Source organism: Pinus tabuliformis, chromosome J (assembly GCF_031772625.1).
Source record: "Pinus tabuliformis cultivar Carrire ecotype Pingquan chromosome J, CPIR1, whole genome shotgun sequence".
In the NCBI taxonomy this organism is placed as follows: domain Eukaryota; kingdom Viridiplantae; phylum Streptophyta; class Pinopsida; order Pinales; family Pinaceae; genus Pinus; species Pinus tabuliformis.
In genome coordinates, this window is record NC_142295.1 from 1,180,809,168 (window position 1) to 1,180,830,224 (window position 21,057).

Below are 21,057 nucleotides of genomic sequence, written 5' to 3' on the forward strand. Positions count from 1 at the left end.
AGTTCCGCACTACCTGATTTTCCCTTCGTTTTTTTCGTTTTTGAAGTTGCTTGAAGAAGCACACACTGAGGTTAATGGTAGTATTGAATGATACATGCTTTCTTTCACTTAGATATCAAGCTTCGTGTTAAGCCCAAGACCTATACATGGCCTCGTCCCTTTTTGAGACATGCCATTCAGGTGGAGCGGGCCACAATGAAAATGCGACTCAAGGGTGACTGAATACTCTTACAAGTGAACCAATGTCCAATTGGCAGTTCATGTTAAGATTGATTATTTTATAAATATTGTATAATGATGATTGTTACTTTAATTTAGCTTTTATCTTTATGTTAAAAAAGATGAGATTCCATCGTATTGTTTTTATGAGTTAACCAGTTAAGAATTTTGGTATTATTACAAATATTTTGAACTTGAAAATTAAGGTGAACATTCACAAGACATTTTAAGAGTGTTTTCAGCTCTTCACCTTATTCAAATATTTTCATAATGACAAATTCTTTCATTCCTGACATTTCAAGAATTCTCCAGCCCTTTGTTTTACTGTAAAACTTATAAAAATTCATTCTTATTTTAAGAATGTTGATTTTAACAAACAAAGATTTCCAACCTACATTCGTAAGTGGATTGAAATTTTAAGAATGTTGTCCAAGAACTTCGTTAATAGAGATGTCGCCATTATTGAACGGTTAAAATAGACCACTGTCAATAATGTGAATCAGTGCATATGATGCCCGTCCTGTAAAGTCCCTTGTGGAGTGCTAAGCAATTTCTATGTCGGTTTCTTCATAAAAGTCTGCAACGAAAACTGCAGAGAAGTACCTAATGAGAAAATTTTACACAAAGAATCATATTGAATGATCTCCCTGCCATTAAAGATTCGAATTCAAGATTCAAAGGTAACTTAAATTTGTCCTCTTTAAAGGTTTAATGGTACCAGAAGAAACGCGTACCCGTTCCCATGAACGGAATAAAATCGTCCGTGATAACTTCGATCCCCATCTCTGCAAAGAGATCCACGGCGGCCTGGCGAGACGCCTCTTCACTGTTGCAAAGAACGCCATCCATGTCAAATAGAACAGCACTGACCTTCTCGGCCCCTGCCACCGACTCTGGACGACGCTTAACGGACGGCTCCGAACTGGCTATAACTCCCTCTCTATCTTTAGCAGCGCCGCAGTAGAGCTTGGAGTATTTGTTCTTCATTGTTGCCCATCCTGATAAATGAGAAATCCTTAATGGCATTGGACAGAAATTGCTTCTGTGAATGGTGCCATTCATAATCGTAATTCCGACAAGGGAATGGCGCATTGCCATGGCAGCATTAACGAATTAGCCCTTCTTCCGAGGTCTTCTTGTTTCAGAATTGAGCTGATCTGCTTCACCTTTGGCGAATCGAGAGGTGACTACAGAGCGCTGGCTCTGATCATGCCATGTCAAATTGATTCCTGTCCAACGGTATTTTGTCCCTCATCCTGCCAAGTCTTTTATCCTCTCATCGTTACTTAAAAAATAAAAATGATCACAAAAATTAATGGCGTTCTTTATGTTTTTGAATTTTTCGCTGAAAAAAATTGATTAAATATTCATCTATGTGGTTTATATTAGGTTTTTGATTATATATATATATATATGAATTCAATGCACCAAAAAACAAGTTAACCCAAAAAAGTCAAACAAGTCAAAAAAAAAAAAAAATTATTAAAATCTAAAAGAATAAATTATTTTCATATAAAATAAATTAAAATATAAAAAATGTTCTCTATAACAAAATGTTTTCTATTACGTCAGTAAGTATTAGTAAAGATGTTATAATGTCCCATAAATATTTTAGCTTAGTCAAAAAAAAAAAAAAAATTATGTGAAAATAAAATTAACTCAAAACTAAAATAATAAATATTATAAGTTACTATTATTATTTTTATTTATTTATGTTGGGTAATTAAGGTAAAATTGACTTGGTTAATTTATCCGTGATTTTTAAGCTCAAGGTTTATGAGAACTTATGAAATAGCTTATTTAATGGGGAAAAGTAAACCAACCTAAATCTATCTTAACTTTCTACGAGCACCTAGAGGAATCAAATCTCTTTTCATTTTCAAAAATGTTTGCATCACTTTAAAAGAGGTTTGCATCTCCAGAGATTTAATCCCTCTAAGAATTTGGTAGATCCATAGATTTGATCCCCTCGTTGCTTGGTACATCCAAAGTTAAGATAATCTAGATTGGTATATATGTACATTTGACACAAATTTAATTTCATGGAAATATGCATTATGTTTAAAGTGTAATTTCTTCAATGTTTAACAAAGAAAATATATAACGTTCAATTTTATTTTATTAAATATAATAATAATTTTGATTTTATTAAATATGTTTTTAAATATAATAATAATTTTTAAAAAAATACTATTAATTATAAACAAAATATCTTTATATTTATTTTGAATAAAATATTTTAAATAATTGAAAGTAAAAAATCATTGTAATTAGTCCCAAGGGGCAACTCAATTCGCCATGGTTGTAAAAATAAAGTGTTGTGTGCGAGGAGGTTTGAGGTTTGAATCCCCCGATAGAATGTTATGTGCGAGGAGGTTCGAGGTTCAAATCCCTTGATTCACTTGTCCCTTAAGGGGCATATATAGGTAGGCACCTAGCGGTTATATTGGTAGTGGTTGGAATAAAAATAAAGTGTTGTGTGCAAGGAGGTTCGAGGTTCAAATCCCTCGATAAAATGTTATTTGCGAGGAGGTTCGAGGTTCAAATCCCCTGATTCACTTGTCTCTGAAGGGGCATATATAGGTAGGCACCTAGCGATTATAGTGGTAGCAGTTGGAATCGACCCCATGTCAAGCGAATACGAGATCAACGAGATTCCTCTATATTAAAATAAAAAATAAAAAATAAATTATTATAATTAAAATATTTTTGTTTTATATGGTTAAATATAAAAGTTTAATTTTTTTTATTACACATAAAGGGGACACATGATGGGTATATGTAATTATAGCATTGTCTTTATAAATAGAATATTTTGTATAATATTATTAATTTATAATGATATAGTGTAAAATAATCGAGGTAAGAAATAACTTTTTACATAGGGAAATGTGTAATTATTTAGGTATTGAACATGAACTTCATATGCAATATTTAAAAAATGATAATGATAAAAAATATTAAAAATATATATATATCAATTATTTATATATAGTTGTAAGGAAAAAATTAATTATATGTCCTCATATGGGGTGATAAAAAAAGTCTAAGGTGAGGTGGTACCCCCATTGTCACCTCACTCAATAGAGGAGGGAGGTGTGGGTACCATCCCCGCGCCCCCCCACCCCCCCCACCCATCTATTGTAACACAAATGTTTGATCCCACATCATTTCCAAGCATGTACACATAAATGACCCAAGGTGGCACATACATGAAACTTTTGGATGGTGTGTGGATTTTTATGGAGTTGAACAATGAGTTTAACAATTTTTGTTTGGCAATTAGTAGTATGGTCTTAGCTTCGCTCTGTGTCTTATTTCTTAACTTGGTAAGGCTCCATGATGTTTCTTTTTATGCACTAGGGGAAGGTCAAGGTCCTCTTGGCCTAGCATCCCCCTTGGTGGTGTTAATTCAGTTCAACACTGTGATGAATTAGAGTGTGAACATGGTCAACCAATGAGTTATGCCTTGTGTGCAGGTGTTTGGATACAAGTACTTGTTAAACGATTTCCAATCAATATTTTCTCAAGGTTTACTCATCCATCTCATTGGTTGCAGGCTACTTCGACCCGACCCTCTCTATTTCCTATTGGGTTTTCGGTTCTCATTACCATCGCAAATTTATAAATTATCAATAATTCGTAGAGGCCTAGCGGAGTTTTTAGGATACTTTCCTTATTATATTGCCTTATGCTAATTCCTTGATTGGAAGGGACGCTTTATGTGGCCTCATGGTTCTTTTCTTTCCTGGTTTTGTTGACTCCACTATTCAAACCTGTCACCTATCTACTTCACTATTTACCCCCATTTCCTCAGTCGTGTGTCTCTTCTCTCATAGCCTCTCCTCGGTCCTACTTCGCCCATGTGTCGGCATCCATGATGCAATAGTGTGCTCGTTTTTGTAGGGGCTCAAGTAGTTGTGACAGCTTGGGTAGATCTTGAGCTTGCTTGCGAGCTCAAGTTGTGTCCAACTTTATTGCACTTAGACTCCATAAAAAATTCAAGAGGAAATTGAGAATGCATAAGCAGATGTGATAATGGATCGTGCTCAATACATGGACACTAAATTTTTAGTATCCCTAACATATTGGGTACTAGAGACATATCACACTTGAGCATGCCAAAACCAATACTTATAAACCATTACCCTACACTAGCAGATAAAATCACTACTTAGTGATGTTCTCCTTGAAAAAAAAAAGAAGTCAAGCAGGAGATTATGCTACAATTGGATGAGATACATATCGAACATAGAGATATGGATGAACGATCGGCTCACGTAGAAGTAACTCTAACTCGTGATAGGGGACCTTTGGACATCCCTACAAACCTAGAACCTATAGATATTTAAGCCTTCTCTTGATATGGTTTCATTGGCTTACAATCTTACTATGCATCCTCAAGATGCTCTCTATTATTTTGCTTATTCAGATAGTTATGCATGTTTGTTATTAGCCATCTTGTTATTAAGCTAATTAGGATAATTTATAGTCTTTTGTGGCAGTAAAATTGGCCTTTTGGGATGGGCACATAGCATATATTCCATGAACTTTATCATTGTATATTGTTGTTATACTATTTTTGGAGTTAGGATCTCCTATTTTGTCATTCATCTAGTTTCCCCAATGGCACGCCACAACAATAGGAATCCTAGTGAAAATGTATATTTGATTATGTAAATAATGAAATGATATATGTGTGTGTGCAATTAATACTTAAAGGAAATAACCCCTAGATGTGGATGGCATCTGTCAATAATTGTCCTAATTGCATTAATAATCCTCATGCAAGCGCACCACAAGTGGCATTCTGGAGCCTTTAATTCTCCCTTTTGGCTTGCATATCCATTGATCCTAATGAATTTCGATTTAGTGCTCCATATCCCCTGCATTGTCTCCCTATACTTGGCATTCACGCCTCATTTACTCCACAATCACCTTCCCCGACGATGGCGAACCTTTTGGTTTTTTTACTCTCTCTTGCCCGACTATTTCATGATGTGACTTTGTCTCTCATACGGCTACACTCTCCTCTCCCACCTAGAGAATCATTGACATTCCCCATACTACTTTTCTCTCCCCTTCCTTATTATCCATCCTGCTACCATGGTTCGTGAGTGTGGATGTGTCAAGCGTGGAGGCGGTGGACGTGGTCATGGGCACCCCCTTCATGTTGCATATTTTGATGAGAAATTCATTCTTTTCAGCCCAGACATTCTAATAAGCATTCGTCGTAATGTGGTTTCTCTAGAAGTTAATGAACACAGGCGCCTTGGCGATGGGAAATGGGCCCTCAAAAACTTACTTTACAGGCACTTATGGAAGCAACAACAGGCCAAGGAAGATGCCTCGATGAAGGTTGTTGAGGCCAACGCCCAGGTCAATCGCCTCCGCTAGTCTTTGTGTCAACTATCCCGCTACTTCAGTATCTCCTTCCCTCTTGTCCCGCTCTCCCCTTCCTCTTCCATCTCTCAAGATGACAATGGCTCTCTCCCTAACTCGCTCGTCTCTCCCTCCCCTTCTGTTTGAATAGATGAAGCTCAGCAACATGGTCAAGTGAGTGGGGAAGCAAAGCAGGCTTCAACCCAACAAGTCTCAAGTCCATATGGATGTATCATTGTCGAGGAACAACCAGAAGACATTTCAGCTCAAGGGTAGACCAGTAATGTGCCAAATGGCTCTGCGACCTCTAAATGCAAGAATTTTTTTTAATTTGTCTCTCTTAATGGCTCCCATGCTCAATTATCAGGAAAATCATTACAAGGATTTTTGTATTTTGGTCAACAATTATGTGTGCTACTTTGTTTGGCTATGATAAGTATGATAGCATATGACATGTACAGGTATGACAGCATAAGGAAATGCACTTTTAATTTTGAATTTGTTTGTAATCAAATGCTTCTAAATTTTCTCAATTTGTTTCCACTACATGTCAGATGTACTGCTAGCCCACAATTGACAACCATATATAATCATCGGAATCAGTAGAAGCTCAAAAAGAGTTTGAGTGGTTTTCCAGTCCCATAACTCTGCCTCTCTACACCTATTTTGAAAAGCATAAAATTCATTCCAACCCCCTAAAGTTCTTTTCTTTCTATAGCCATCCAACTTAGATTTATGTTGAAGTCAATTATGAGGTATTTGTAAACTGCAACTTCTTCCATAATGTTGCCTTCAAAGTAGAACTTATGTTTTCTTTTTCTAGAGAAAACCACTACTTTCGTTTTGCTAATATTGACTTGCATCCCCACCCTTCTACAAAAATGATCAAGGGATAGTAAGTTCTCTTGTAAACGAACAATAGATTTAGCAATCATAATAAGGTCATCTACATACAAAAGAAGCCTTCTAACAAACTTGCCCAAATGAATATCATCACCCCCTTGTGAACTTAGCCACTCCTCAAGCTTGTCGATATATAAACCAAAAAGGGTAGGAGACAAGGGGCAACCTTGCTTGACCCTGATAGCACTTCAAAGAATAAATCTTCACCGTTGTTTCTCACATGGTAAATAGCCATAAATAAATATGTGTATATTGTATACATATGCAGAATATTTCATTCACTACACTGAACTATTCCATTAACTACACATTTAATCTTGATTTGTGTAAATTATTTGGTACCGAGCCTCACAAATTGATCAAAATTTCTTAGACGTGTCATGGTGGCATTGCCACAAAAAGAATCTATGGTGAATTTAATGTACCAATGTGCTGAAATTTTCACAACTATGGAGAATCTATAAAGTGTAGAGTGTTTATCAAGTTTTATTTATTATTTATTATTTATTTTATTTATATGGTTAGGTGTGAAATGTAATATATTTTTCATTATTATTATAATAAATAAATAAATGTTATTCCTTTCCTTCATGACTTTTTCTTAGCTAAATTTTCCATAAATTCTAGTGTATTATTTGAGTTAAATTATCTTTTCCTGCTATATTTTATTAACCTATATTTCGATCTATATCATAATTTTTGTATATATATATAATAATAATAATAATAAATGGATAAGTAGTGTAGAATCATAATTGATTTTGAATTCAAAAAACAAATCATTTTTCAACCACTCACACTCAAATGTCCCACCAAACCTTTCTTACATATTTTCTTTTAATTATCATAAAAAGGAACTAAAGAACTTTTAACGATGAATAAAATTTGAAAGGGCGTTGAAAATCTTCATTCATCTAAAATCTGATATAGAATTGGAAATATTTTTTCATCAAGTGAGAAGGGGTCATGGCAAAAATATGCTAATAGATACACATTAGTCATAACTTTTCATGACAAAAACCATGCGGGTGTGAAAATGCATCTCTAATCAATTAATTCAAGTTGGGTAGCAGTACACTTCCCTAAGTAAATTCTACGTGAAGCAATAAAAGCACGACCATGTGATAATCGTGAAAAGCATTGGTTAATTGATTATGTTTGCTTTTTTTATTATTTTATGTTTCGATGTTTGATTATGTTTATTGTTTTTTTTTAATATGTTTTTTTTACCTAATGAACTTAGTATTTTGGAAAAAAGAAATAGAAATTTGAATTATTTGAATTTATAAATAAATTTCTTAATTCTAAAAAATAATATTTTTTTCAAAAAAACTCCAAAATATAAAATAAATAAATTACAACATACAAAACTAGGAGCATCTACTAAGATGCATGAAAAGCTTGGTGTTTTTTATATCTTTATCTATGTAGATGATATACATTACGTTGTTAAAAGGCATATAATAAACAATAATTTGAGCAGAGATGGAGTTGGATATGTAAATTGTCTTATAATAAAGATAATTCACTAAGGACTCTCACGTATGGATGCAATTTGATGGACAAATTGCTTGTAGCTCTATCTTCTTTCATATGCTTATGATATGCATTCATCATTAAATGTTTAGCCAACCAAATATTATCTTCATCTGCCATAAGACCTTCTATTCATTTGTTGTGGTTAAACCTTACTCACAGTTGTGTATTAAACTTCCATTCACCATTAAATGTTGACCAACCGAATATGGCTTTCATCTGTTTGAGGACATTGTATTCATTTGTTGTCTTTAAACTTCACTCAAAGTTGTGTGTTCTAAATGTTGCCATTCACCTTGATGTGATTTATTTAAGCATGACAATGAACTTTGTTCATTGTCATTTTAAAAAATATATGTTAATCAATATGCTAAATAACAATTATCATTAAATAACGCTTATTCTCTTTTAAAATCTATGTAAAAGAAGAATTAATTTGGCGTCGTGGAGGAGGGATATGGTATTTAAAAGAAATTTGTCTCTTCGCCTTTTACATCTGTAATCAACTAAATGCATATCTATGTGATTAATTAAAATAAAATGCACGTTCTATGGCTTCAATTTACAAGCTACCCAGTCCCAAAATGTTTGAAAACCTTTGAAGGCTAGCAATAATTTCAGTTGTAAGATAGAGAAAAACCTAAGCAGCTCACAGGAGTTTACGCAAAAAAATTTATAACCTTTGAAGGTTGGCAATAATTTCAGTTGTAAGAAAGAGAACAACCTAAGTGGCTCACAGGAGTTTTCAAGATATAACGACGACTTTGGAAAACTGATTGCAACTAGGTATCAGAATAAGGTATGTTTCTCTTGCGCCTTTGCACGCAAATTATATAGGAGTAGGGGTAGGCGATAAAGACTGCATATGAAATTACCAACATATAAAAGGAAAGATAAGGAGAAAGTCAAATTTCTTTTATTGTTATGGCTTCCAACAAAAATGTCAGACCAGGTAGTAACTCCACAAAATTCAATTCATATTATTCCTTTAGGTTGGTTTTTATTATATACATGAGGGAGACTATTCACTTCATCTTCAGATGACTGTTCATATTAATTAATTATTTATTTACATTATATTCACCCAATCCTGATGATTAGGTGTCAACATTCCCCCCCTTAATCTAAAGGGATGTTGGTGAGTCCAAGCATCATTCTAAATCATTCAAGCTTTTCTCTTCCAAATGCTTTGGTGAAGATGTCGGCAATTTGCTCATTAGTGGAACAATGACGGAGATGGATTGTTTTGGCCTCAACATGATGTCGAATCAGATGATATTTGGTATTGATGTGCTTCGTTTGATCATGGAACTTTGGGTTCTTGGACAACTTTATTGCAGAGGTATTGTCAATCATGAGTGGAGTTGATTGTACTTGTTTTACTGCAAATCTTCAAGAATTTTCCTAAGCCACACAATTTCCTTTGTTGCTTCAGCTGCTGCCATGTATTCTGCTTCTGTTGTGGAATCTGTTGGAACTGATTGTTTACGTGATCTCCAGGAGACAGCTCCTGATCTAAGACTCATAGCATATCCTGAAGTAGATATCCTAGTTTATTTGTCTCCATCGAAGTCTGAATTTGAGTATCCAATCAAACTGAAGTCGTCCACCTATGTATACTTGATTCCAAAGTCTTGAGTTCCCTTCAAGTACCTTAGAACTCTTTTTGCAGCAGACCAATGTCCCTCACAAGGCTTTTGCATAAACCTGAAGAGGATTCCAACAGCAAACAAAATGTCTGGTCTGGTAGTAGTTAGGTAGTTGAGACTTCCTACAAGTTGTCTGTATTTTGTTGCATCCTCAAATTCTTTTCCTTCAATAGATGTAAGCTTTAAGTTTTGTTCCATTGGAGTAGTAAGAGGATTGCATTCTGTCATGCCAAACCTATTCAACAGATCTCCAGTGTATTTCTTTTGAGAAAGAAATATGGACTTCGGATGTTGGGTTACTTCAATACCAAGATAGTAATGAACATAGCGCAAATCAATCATCTCAAAAAAATTTCCCAATTCCTTCTTTATGGATGCAATGTAGCTTTCATTGTTCCTTGTCATCAAAAGGTCATCTACATATACTACAAGATATACAATTGTTTTTCTAACTTTCTTGACAAATAAAGTTGCATCATCAAGATCATAATGTTTGAAATTGAGTTTTAGAAGATGCTCAGATAGTTTTTCATACCAGGCTTGCGGTGCTTGTTTGAGGCCATACAAGGACTTCACAAGTTTGCATAGTTTATGTTCATGTCCTTTCACAGCAAACCCTTCAGGCTGGGACATAAAAATATTCTCTTTTAGATCTCCATTCAAGAAAGCAGTTTTTACATCCATTTGATGGACTTTCCAACCATTCTGAGCTCCTAGGGAAAACAATGTCTAGATGGTAGCCATTTTGTTGTGGGGGAAAAAGTCTCCTCATAATCGACCCCTTCTTTCTGTGCAAAACCTTTTGCCACAAGCCTAGCTTTGTGCTTGTCAAGTAAGCCATCAGCTTTATACATGTTCTTGTAGACCCACTTGCAGCCAATTGGTTTGGTTCGTAATGGAGGATCAACCAGCTTCCAAGTGTCGTTCTTTATGAGGGCATCATACTCCTTTTGCATCACTTCTTTCCATTCATCACGAGAAGCAACTTCTTTGAAGGAAGTTGGTTCAAAATCTGTAGACAAGTTCAATTCACAATCATAAGAAACTTCCATATCAACAGGTGAATTAGAGTCATCTACATCACCTCCATTTTTCCGGTTTGAATTTCTAGTTCCTATCTTTCCAACCTCATCAGGATGAACACTTTCAAGTGTCTTTGTCAGCCACTTTGGGGGACCTTTCTCAGATGGTCCAAGCTGCTCCATTGATTGAGTTGGGACTGAATCAAGATTGAGTCTCCCAATTCTATCAATCACATCACTTAAAGCATCATTTGTTGTTGGAGTTTCATGCGAGGGAGAGTGTTCTTCAGAAGAAGATTCCACATGTTGATCTAGTATAGGAATCCCCCCTTCAAAATGTGGAATCTGATTATCAAATTCTTGAAATGATTTTGCTTTTGTGAATCTATCCAAGTGATCAAGTTGTCGCTCAAAAACATTGTCAGCTTTGGATGATTCAAGAAAAATTAAATCTCTAGATATAACAAACTTTTTATTTAATTCATCATCGAGACAATATGCTTTGGAGGTGTTTGAATACCCTAGGAAGATACACTTACGACTTCTTGCACCAAGTTTGTTTCTATGTACCTTTGGTATCAAGGCATAATAGGTGGAACCAAAGACCCTGAGATGCTTTACCGAAGGAACATGCCCATACCACATTTCATATGGAGTCTTGTTTCTAATAGCGTTAGATGGACATCTATTCTTTATATATGCAGCACATAGAAAATCATCAGCCCAAAACATTATCTTTACATTTTTTAAGAAGAGCTTGGATCGTACCATATTTAAGATTGTCCTATTCATTCTTTCAGCTACACCATTATGTTGGGGATTATAAGGTACAATTGTTTGATGTTTGATCCCATGTTGGCGAAGATAGTTTTCAAATTCATTTGATGTGTATTCTTTTCCATTATCAGTGCTAATAGAACCAATATGAGATTGTGCATCATTTGCAATCCATTTATGAAAGTTATTGAATGTTTGAAAAACATCATATTTGTTCTTCAATAAATCCAACACATTCTGGTGTAGTCATCAATAAATGTCATCATATATTTATTTCCATTTGTAGAAGGAACAGGCATTGGACCACATAAATCTGAATGAATGAGTTCAAGTTTTCTATGTGTCCTTGAATGTGAATCATGAAAAGAGTGTTTGCTATGCTTTCCTAGAATACAAGCGTCACATTGCTTAAATTTCCTAGGAATTGTAGGCAAACCAGAAACACCGTTTTTCTTCAACAAGCGGAGGTTGTCATAGTTCAAATGTCCAAATCTAGCATGCCATAATAAACTTGATGGAAGTGTACCTTCTTCATAATGAGAATTGTATGAGAAATGTTGTGTACGAGCAGAGGTACCCTGCAGCTTGATAAGCCTTTCTTCTTCTATTCCCCTCATGACGAGTGAGTGGTCAGATGCTTTTCTCACCTCAAGCTTGCCATCAAACATATGAATGGAGTGACCTTGCTCGCAGATGTGAACCAAGGACAACAAGTTTCTCTTCAGCTGTGGGAGATATAGAACATGGTGCAGAAGAAAGTCTAGAAGACCAGGCAATTTATGCCTGATTGTGCCAAGCCCTAATGGCTTGATTTTTGAATGGTCTGCAAAGTATATTGCTCCATCAACATTGTCAGTAAATTCTTCAAAAAAATATTTTCCATGAGTCATGTGGCAAGTTGCTTCTGAGTCAAGCAACCAATCATTTTTCCAAGAAGCAAGTGAAGCATTAAATAAATCTTCATTTACTCCAATATTACATTGTGCCACAACATAGTGAACAGATTCAGGTGCTTTACCTTTGTCTGTATCATCAATTTTACCTTTCTGTTGGTTTCTTTGCTGCTCAATTTTGTCCCATGGTAGCTTGCATGTAGAGGCATCATGTGATCCATTTCTTTTGCAGCGTATGCAGTGTAAATCTACCTTTTCTCCTTAAGAGTGTTTGCCCCCCCGCCTTTGAAATATCTTCCTCTTCCTCTTCGACCACCTCTTCCTCTAGAAGAATCTTTAGCAGGATTCTTTTCTTTATGAGCAAGGCACACAACCTCTTCAAAAGATTTAGGGGTTGTCTTCTTTCCAAAAGCTTTCTCTCTTTCAACAAACTTTTTCACAAGAGAGTCAAAGGTGATATATTTGAGATTTCCATTTGCTTGAAATGACTCAAGATAATTGGAGTAAGTAGGATAAAGTGCCTTGAGAAAAGCGAAAAGAGGAATATCCAATTCAACCTTAGTGGATTTGATATCATGCATTATAGACTTTACTTCAGATGCAAGAGCAAGAGGATCATTATTTTGCAGTTCAAGAGTGAATAGTTTAATCATGAGTTGAATAACTTCAAGTGCAGAATGTGAGTCATAGAGTTTTTTTCAGCTTTTGTAAGGCTTCAAAATCAGTTGAAAATGACGAAATATGGTGACTCACCTCTTCATTTACAAATGCTGCGATTAATGCATAAGCTTTGTTGTTCTTGTTTTCCCAAATGATGAGCTCTTTGTTTGATGTAGGTTGTTCTGGCTCTTTGTATCCGTCTCCAACACACACTCCTTTCCACAACTCATTGAAAATGAGCGTGTGTTTTATCATTCATGACCACTCAGGATAGTTCTCTTTGCCAGTGAGAACTATTCCCACAATGGATATGATTGAATGCATACTGTAACAAAAACTTCTGCTGCAATTTTTTTTAACTCCTAATGGGAAAAAATATATTTTTGATATGACTGGACAGAAAATTCAAATGTCAATACGTAAGACTGTAAATACACAAAACTATACAGCGCATTCAACTGGACAGTGCTCTGAATTGGACAGCGTAAATACAAAACTTTATAGCGCATTCAACAGAGGTATATACAGCACTCCAACAGAGGTATGTTTTTTTTGTCACTGAACGCAATATGATTAAGCCCGATGTTTTCGGTGAAAGTGCGACCATCATTGGGAGCACAACAGAAAAGGTCAGGGTCAAAAATCTCTTACAATTGCAAACCCAAAAATCCCTTGCAATGTGTCTCAGTGCAAAAACTTACATAACTTGATGCAAATGATAGTTTTGCATCTCTTCTCCTTGCTGCCAGTGCGACCTCTTTTACCAGATCGGTCAGCTCTCGGAGTGTAGCATCAACGCAACACTTTACCAATACACCACCATGGGAAGACTCGTATCCCAGCAGCCACACCATTAACCACTTTACATCAGCGCAACACTTTACCAATACACCACCGTGGGAGGACTCGTATCCCAGCAGCCACACCATTAACCACTTTGCATCAGAGGTTCATTCGATGGAGGAAATATGGAAGACGCAATTCATGTGACGGAGACAACGTTAACTTATAGCGTTAACTTCCAGGTCAACTAACAGAGAGCATCATCGACATTCTCATGCGGGTGTACACCATATGCAACAAGGAGAATCAGATCTCCAGAAACAATGCCTTCGTCAGGGTTTATACCACCGCTGAGTCTGACATTGAGGCCACAAAGCAAAAGTCGACGATGTCGCGAACTAATTTCACCTACTAGCTACCAATTTCCATTGTTGAAGCAGGAAATTTGACTCTCATGCTATTCCAGTTTCAAGAAGTGGAGGCTGGAGTGGACCGAGCAGCAAAGAGGTGCTCAGATATCAAGATAGTAAAAAATACCACTAAATTTCCAGCAATTCCAGCTAGACCACCGAGAAGAACTGTTAGAGGGCGGACTGGTCTATGCGCAAAAGATGGTAGAAGATGATTATGGCAGAAGCCACGTAGATAATGCAGCGTTTAGACAGTGGCAGTGACTGTGGAGGGGATAGAGAGCGCAGTAGTGGACATACTGCAAGAAACTAGCAGAAGGGAGTTACAAGACTATGCCAAAAATGGAGTTGGCTCTGATACCATGTCAGGCCAAGTAGTAACTCCACAAAATTCAATTCATATTATTCCTTTAGGTTGGTCTTTATTACATACATGAGGGAGACTATTCACTTCATCTCCCAATGACTGTTCATATTAGCTATTTATTTATTTACATTATATTCACCCATGCCCCTCTCCTTTAAAAAAGTGGTGTCCTCAACGCTTGAGTAGTTCTTGATGCTTTTGTATAAAATTCTCATCTTTGGAATCTTCAGCGGGTAAGTTCTTCCACTTGATGAGATACTCTGAAATTGATCGATTTCGTAGCTGTCGAGTTCTTTTTTCCATGACTACTTCAGGTTCCAATATGATTTTTCCTTCCTCATCAAGTTCTGGAAACATTGTTTGAACTGGGAGCTTATCACCTATAACCTTCTTTAAGCATGAAACATGGAAAACTAGGTGCACTCAGGAAGATGCATGAAGATCCAATTTGTACATTTTGCTTCCTTTTTTGTAGATGATTTCAAAGTCATAACCCAACATCTTTGTGACCCATTTTTTCTGCTCTTCGAAAGATAATATTTGTTCTAAAAAGTATTTAAGGCTATCATGATCTGTTTTTACTTTGAAGTGTCTTCATATTAAGTAAGGTCTTCATTTCTTAAGTGCATGTAGTATTTCCAACATTTCCTTCTGATAAATAGCTTTGTGTAAATACTTTCCTTTGATTGGACGACTTTCAAAACCAATAGGTCTTCCTTCTTGCATTAAAACAACACCAATTCCATTTCATGAGGCATCACATTTCACAATAAATGTTATTGTGAAGTTCTGCATAGCTAAGACAGGTGCTTGGCACATTGTCTCTTTAAGAAGTTCAAAGGCCTTAGTTGCTTCTAGAGTCCAAGAAAATGCATTTTTCTTTAGTAATGTTGTTAGAGGTGTATCTATTCACCCATAATTCTTAACAAACTTGATAATACCATCTCAACCAATAAATCCTCGCAAATGCTTTATTAATGTGGGGATTTTCCATTCCTTAATGGCTTCAATTTTGTTAGGTTTGAAATTTAGTAACAAGCTTGGAGAAGAAGATGCGCTGCTGCTGCCGTGAGCCGCTGCCGTGAACCCCGCCTGCTCAAGCTGCGTGCTCCCGCCCAGCCCCCAGGCCTAGCCTGGTCGGGCTCCCTCGCCCTCGCCCTAGCTGAACCCTGCCCGGACCCCCTCGGGTCTCTCCTTCGCCGCTGCCCTGAACCCCTGCTCTCCCAGCGGGCCTGCCATGGCAGGATCCGCCTCCCCTTCCCTTGGCCCTGAAAAGCACGAAGAAATTTTTGACTCTTTGCTCTCTGAATCTTTAGATCTGAGACCAAGGCCTTCTCAAACTAAGTTTATCAAAAAGCTGGATGAGATGCCAGAGGTGGACTTGCCCCCTGCTTTGCCAATGAAATCAGCAATAGCTCTCGCAGAAAGAGGTCTGGTTGGCCAGTTTACTGGACTTTGGCCATCACCAAGAACGGTTCAGAAATGGACGGAACGCAACTGGAGCCCAATGATACAGGGCAAGATCGCCATAAGATTTTGTGGCCGTGGCTTCTTCACCTTCCTGTTCGAATCAAAGGAGGACAAGAACCTCATCTTTCGCAATGGGCCCTATTTCATGGATACAAGAGGCTTATACCTGAACAAATGGACCCCGGAATTTGATCCGGAAATGGATATCCCAAACGCTGTTCCTGTCTGGGTTCGCCTCCCCCATCTCCCACTTCACTGCTGGGCGGACGAATCGGTAAGAGCTATAGGCAATGCTCTTGGAAAATACATTGATAGATCGGAACCAAAAGAAAACATGCACGCATGCGCAAGAATCTGTGTTGAAGTTGATCTCGGGAAAGGACTACCAGAAGCCATCAAAATCAAGGTAAACAAGTGGATGCACATTCAGCAGCTGGATTACGAACAACTCCCCTTCAAATGCAAGGTATGTCATGAGTATGGCCATTTTGCAAATAGGTGTAATAAGCTAAAATCAAAAGAAATAGATAGTAACGAGGAACCCCAAGAGGGACCATGGGAGCAAGTCAAAAGGAAGAAACCCTCTCAAAACCATGGCCTCAATACCTCAGCCCACCCTGCTTCAGGCATTCCACCCCCGCCTCCGCCCCCTCCCATCTCAACCATCCCCTCGACCTCAAACTCCTTCGAATCCCTAACTGCCGAAAATCCCCCTTCGCCTCCTCATTCACCTCGCCCTGTCTCTCCTTGCACAAACCCCCCTCCCTCCCCTCCTCACACAGTGGAAAGAATTCTTACCCGAAACAAAGCCAAAGAAACCAACCAGCAATCAGATCCTCCGAGGAAAGTGGGCAGGAAATCGAACAAGGAGCTAAGGGATGAGACGGCAGCAAAAGAAATGGCCACAGGGACACAACAACCTATGGATTCGTATTTGGGACGGCCAAAAGGCAGCGGCGAGAAAACAAAGGAGAAGACAGGATCCCACCCTTCAGCGGGTAAATAATGAATTTGGTCTCCTGGAACTGTAGGGGGATGGGCACCCCTCTAAAATTAAAAGCCATCAAGGACCTTCTTAATCAGGAGCAGCCAGATATCCTTCTTATTCAGGAGACCAAACTCATTAATCAGGACTTTCTCCAACAAACACAGCGATTCAAAAACTTCTCAGGACTATCCAATGACTCAGATGGAGCATCAGGAGGGATTGGAACACTATGGAATAAAACAAAGTGGGACATCTACAACTCTCACCAATGTACATGGTGGATCAGAACGGACCTGAAGAACAAAAGCTCACAGGAAGTCTATCACATCTATAACATCTACGCCCCTAACCACTACAGGGATAAAGCATGTTGCTGGAACTCCTTAGAAGAAGACATTTCCTCTATACAAGACAGCAGACTGATCCTTGGAGGAGATCTGAACCTAGTAAGGAATGTGCAGGAAAAATATGGAGGGAAGTATCATTCAGACCCCTCAAGAGACAAATTAGAAAATATAGTACAGCTATACAACCTAATTGACATCCCCCTGTCAAATGGAAAATATACCTGGTCTAACAAAAGGATAGGTGCTCAAAACATTAAGGAACGGCTTGACAGATTTCTAATTCAAGAAAGGGCAACCGAAAACTACTCAATTCGAAGTAAATTAATCCATGGATCAGCATCGGATCATAAACCGGTGGTTCTCTCTATGGACAAAGGCCCAAACCTCGGCCCTCTTCCCTTTAAGTACAACAAAAACTGGGATCTCAAAAAAGATTTCAGTCAACTTATCCAAACTCAATGGGCAAGAGAAGTGATCGGATCACCATATTATGTTTGGGAAACAAAGCTGAAGCAGCTTAGGACAGCGATAAAACAATGGGCCAGGGACCAAGCAATATTAGAAAAGAGGGAAAAAACAGACCTGCTAAACGAAATGGAGCGTTGGCACATTCAAATGGAACAAATTCAATACAAGGCAGAGGACATTGAAAAAGAAAAGAATCTCTACAAAGAGCTCTACAGGCAAAACCGCGCAGAGGAAGAGGAGCTCAGAATAAAATCTCGCTGCCTCTGGCTAAGGGCAGGAGATAAAAATACCTCCTTCTTTCATAATAGCATCAAGCTCAGAAGAGCATGTAACCAAATAGATAAAATCGAAGTAGCGGGGGTTGAGTTGAAAGGTCAAAACGAAATAAAAGGGGATGCATTCAATCATTTCAAGAACCTTCTAACAACAGACAATCATTATCATGACAGCGAGACCTTCCTCAACATTCTTGAAAGCAAAATCACAGAGGAGAACAATAAGGAGCTGGAACAAGAACCCTCAGAAGAAGAAATCAGAGAAGTCATCTTCAGCATGCAACAAGACAAAGCCCCGGGGCCGGACGGCTTTACAGTTGCATTCTACAGGCGGCACTGGGAAACTATAAAAAAGGATCTGGTAAGGATGGTAAAGAACGCCTTCAGAAACCAAAAAGTAGGGGAAAACACAAAGTCCACTCATATAGCTTTAATTCCTAAGGAGGCAAACCCCAAAACCTTTGATAGATTTCGTCCCATCTCGCTATGCAATGTCTCTTATAAGCTTATCACCAAAATTATTGCCAATAGAATAAAGAAATTTCTCCCTTTATTAGTTTCTGAGAACCAGGGTGGGTTTGTCCCAAATAGACAGATCATTGACAATGTCATCCTAGTCCAGGAAGCCATTCATAGCAGCCTCAATAGAGGAGAAAGGGGAATGGTCATTAAATTAGACATGGCTAACGCTTTTGATCGAGTGGACCACTCTTTCCTTACAGCAGTCCTTCTTAAATTTGGCTTCTCCCCCCTCTTTGTAAACATCATCAAAGGATGTATCAGCAATCCATGGACCTCACCCTTGATCAATGGACGGCCAAGTAATTATTTTAGAAGTTCAAGGGGGCTAAGGCAAGGCTGCCCCCTCTCTCCCTTTCTTTACATCCTAATGGCTGAGACTCTGAGTGCTCATCTAGAGAATCTCCGAAGCAAAAAGGAAATCACGGGAATTCGCATTGAAAGGGGAACAAAAGAGCTCAATCACTCCCTCTTCGCGGACGACACTCTCTTGATTGGAGGTGCATCAAGCCTGATGGCCAGAAGATTTAAAGGAGCTCTGGATGCCTTCCTCCTAGCCTCGGGAGGAAAGCTAAACAACAGAAAATGTAAAATTTATACATGGAATGTCCCTCTTCAGATTCAACAAAGGATTTCACAAATTCTAGATATTCCCCTCCAAAGAAGTTGGAACTCCTTCTCTTACTTGGGCCTCCCTCTGGCTAAGGAGCACATTAAAGCGGAGGTCTGGTCTAAGCATATTGAGAAAATGAGAGGCTTATTGCAGAGCTGGGGTGTTTCCTGGTTGAATCTTGCAGGTAGAACCATCCTTATCAAAGCGGTCCTATCCGGCCTTCCTATCTACCAATATGCAATAATAATGGCCCCTGCAAGCATCCATAAGCATATGGAAATCATCATGAGAAGCTTCCTCTGGCAAGGAGGAAAGCAGGACTCAAAGAAGTTCAGTCTTGTCAATTGGGATCAAGTCACCCTTCCGTATGACAAAGGAGGTCTGTCAGTTAAAATTCCGAGCCTATCCAATCAGGCAATGGGACTCAAGCTACTTTGGAAGATCATTTCAGGACAAGGAGCATGGTGGGTCGAAGTTATCAAGAGGAAATACCTTAATGGCCCAAACTCGAACATCCTCCAAGACTCAATCGTGGATAGGCCGTGCACCCCAATGTGGAGGTTGGTTAAAAAAGTTCTCCCTCACTTTAAAGAACAAGTATCTAAGAAACCGGGCAGCGGAAAAAATGTCAAAATATGGCAGGATAGAATCATGGGATCAAGTCCCAGAGAATCTCTGCAAGATCTAAGACCCCTCCAAATTTGGATGGAGAACCAAAACATATCCTCCTTATTTGACATTTCCACCTGGTCCCAAAATGCTTGGTCAGATTGGAAGGTCGTGAACCTGCCCTTGAACCTAAAAGATCAATGGCATAAACTTAAAATATCTCTAGCAGGAGTTGCGCCAATGAATAAAGAGACGGAGGACAGTTATATATGGGACACCTGTGGGGGCAACTTCACAGTGCGAGAGGGCTACAAATCACTGCAAGATAAGACTCACAGTGCTAGCTGGAACCTCTGCAAGGCAGCCTGGAACAATGAGTGCATACCCAAGGTAAAGCATTTTAATTGGGCCCTTCTAAAAGGGAAAATTCTCACTGCAGAAAACCTGAGAAAAAGAGGAATACAAGGTCCCTCAATTTGCTGCTTTTGTCAAGCTGAGGAGGAATCCATTCCTCACACTTTCCTCCAATGCAATTTCGCACAAAATTGCTGGAAACAGCTCCTTAGTCCTTTAGAATCCAGAAGCAGGAATGGCCATGTAAATAACTTACAGAGAAACTGGAGAAAAGACTACCCTCTGAGCAAGAAAGGGAAAAGAAATCTTCTTCGAATTTGGAATTGTATCCCAGCAACTCTCTGCTGGAATATCTGGTTGGCAAGAAATCACTATATTTTTAACAATGAGCAGATTAAAATTGACAAGATAATTGCAAGGACCATAGCTGGGATTTCTGAGGCAATCAGCGCGAATCACATAACTCTCCCTGATCAGCAGGGATGGACAAAAGAGGAGATGGATTGGTACAAAAGATTCAACCTCAGCCACTCCCAAAATCTTCCCCCCCAAATCAAAATTAAACAGAAGGGGCAAAACTGGAAACTGAGGGGGGACAAAGAAGAAGTAAATAAATGGATCACAGCTCAGAATCGCCCCATTCTCCTCTTCGATGGAGCATCAAAGAGCAATCCCGGGAAAGCAGGCGCTGGAGGAATAATAAAAGATCAGAAGGGGATCACAGTAAGCTACTACGAATGGGGTCTCGGGCAAGCAACCAATAATGAAGCGGAAGCATACAGTTTACTTTTAGGCACGTCAATCCTACACAGG

The 21,057-nt window shown here is 38.2% G+C and overlaps 1 protein-coding gene across 3 annotated transcripts in view; it reads right to left on the reverse strand.

Annotated features, from left to right (window-relative positions):
• The window catches only part of LOC149231281 (haloacid dehalogenase-like hydrolase family protein), a 574,449-nt gene extending 572,932 nt beyond the window's left edge, over positions 1 to 1,517 (reverse strand). For all 3 annotated transcript variants that reach the window (XM_089379150.1, XM_089379151.1, XM_089379149.1), the window contains exon 1: positions 954 to 1,517. In XM_089379150.1, the coding sequence (XP_089235276.1) occupies positions 954 to 1,317 (364 nt within the window). In that variant the 5' untranslated portion in view covers positions 1,318 to 1,517. The remainder of the gene's footprint in view (positions 1 to 953) is intronic.
• Between the last annotated feature and the right edge of the window lie 19,540 nt (positions 1,518 to 21,057).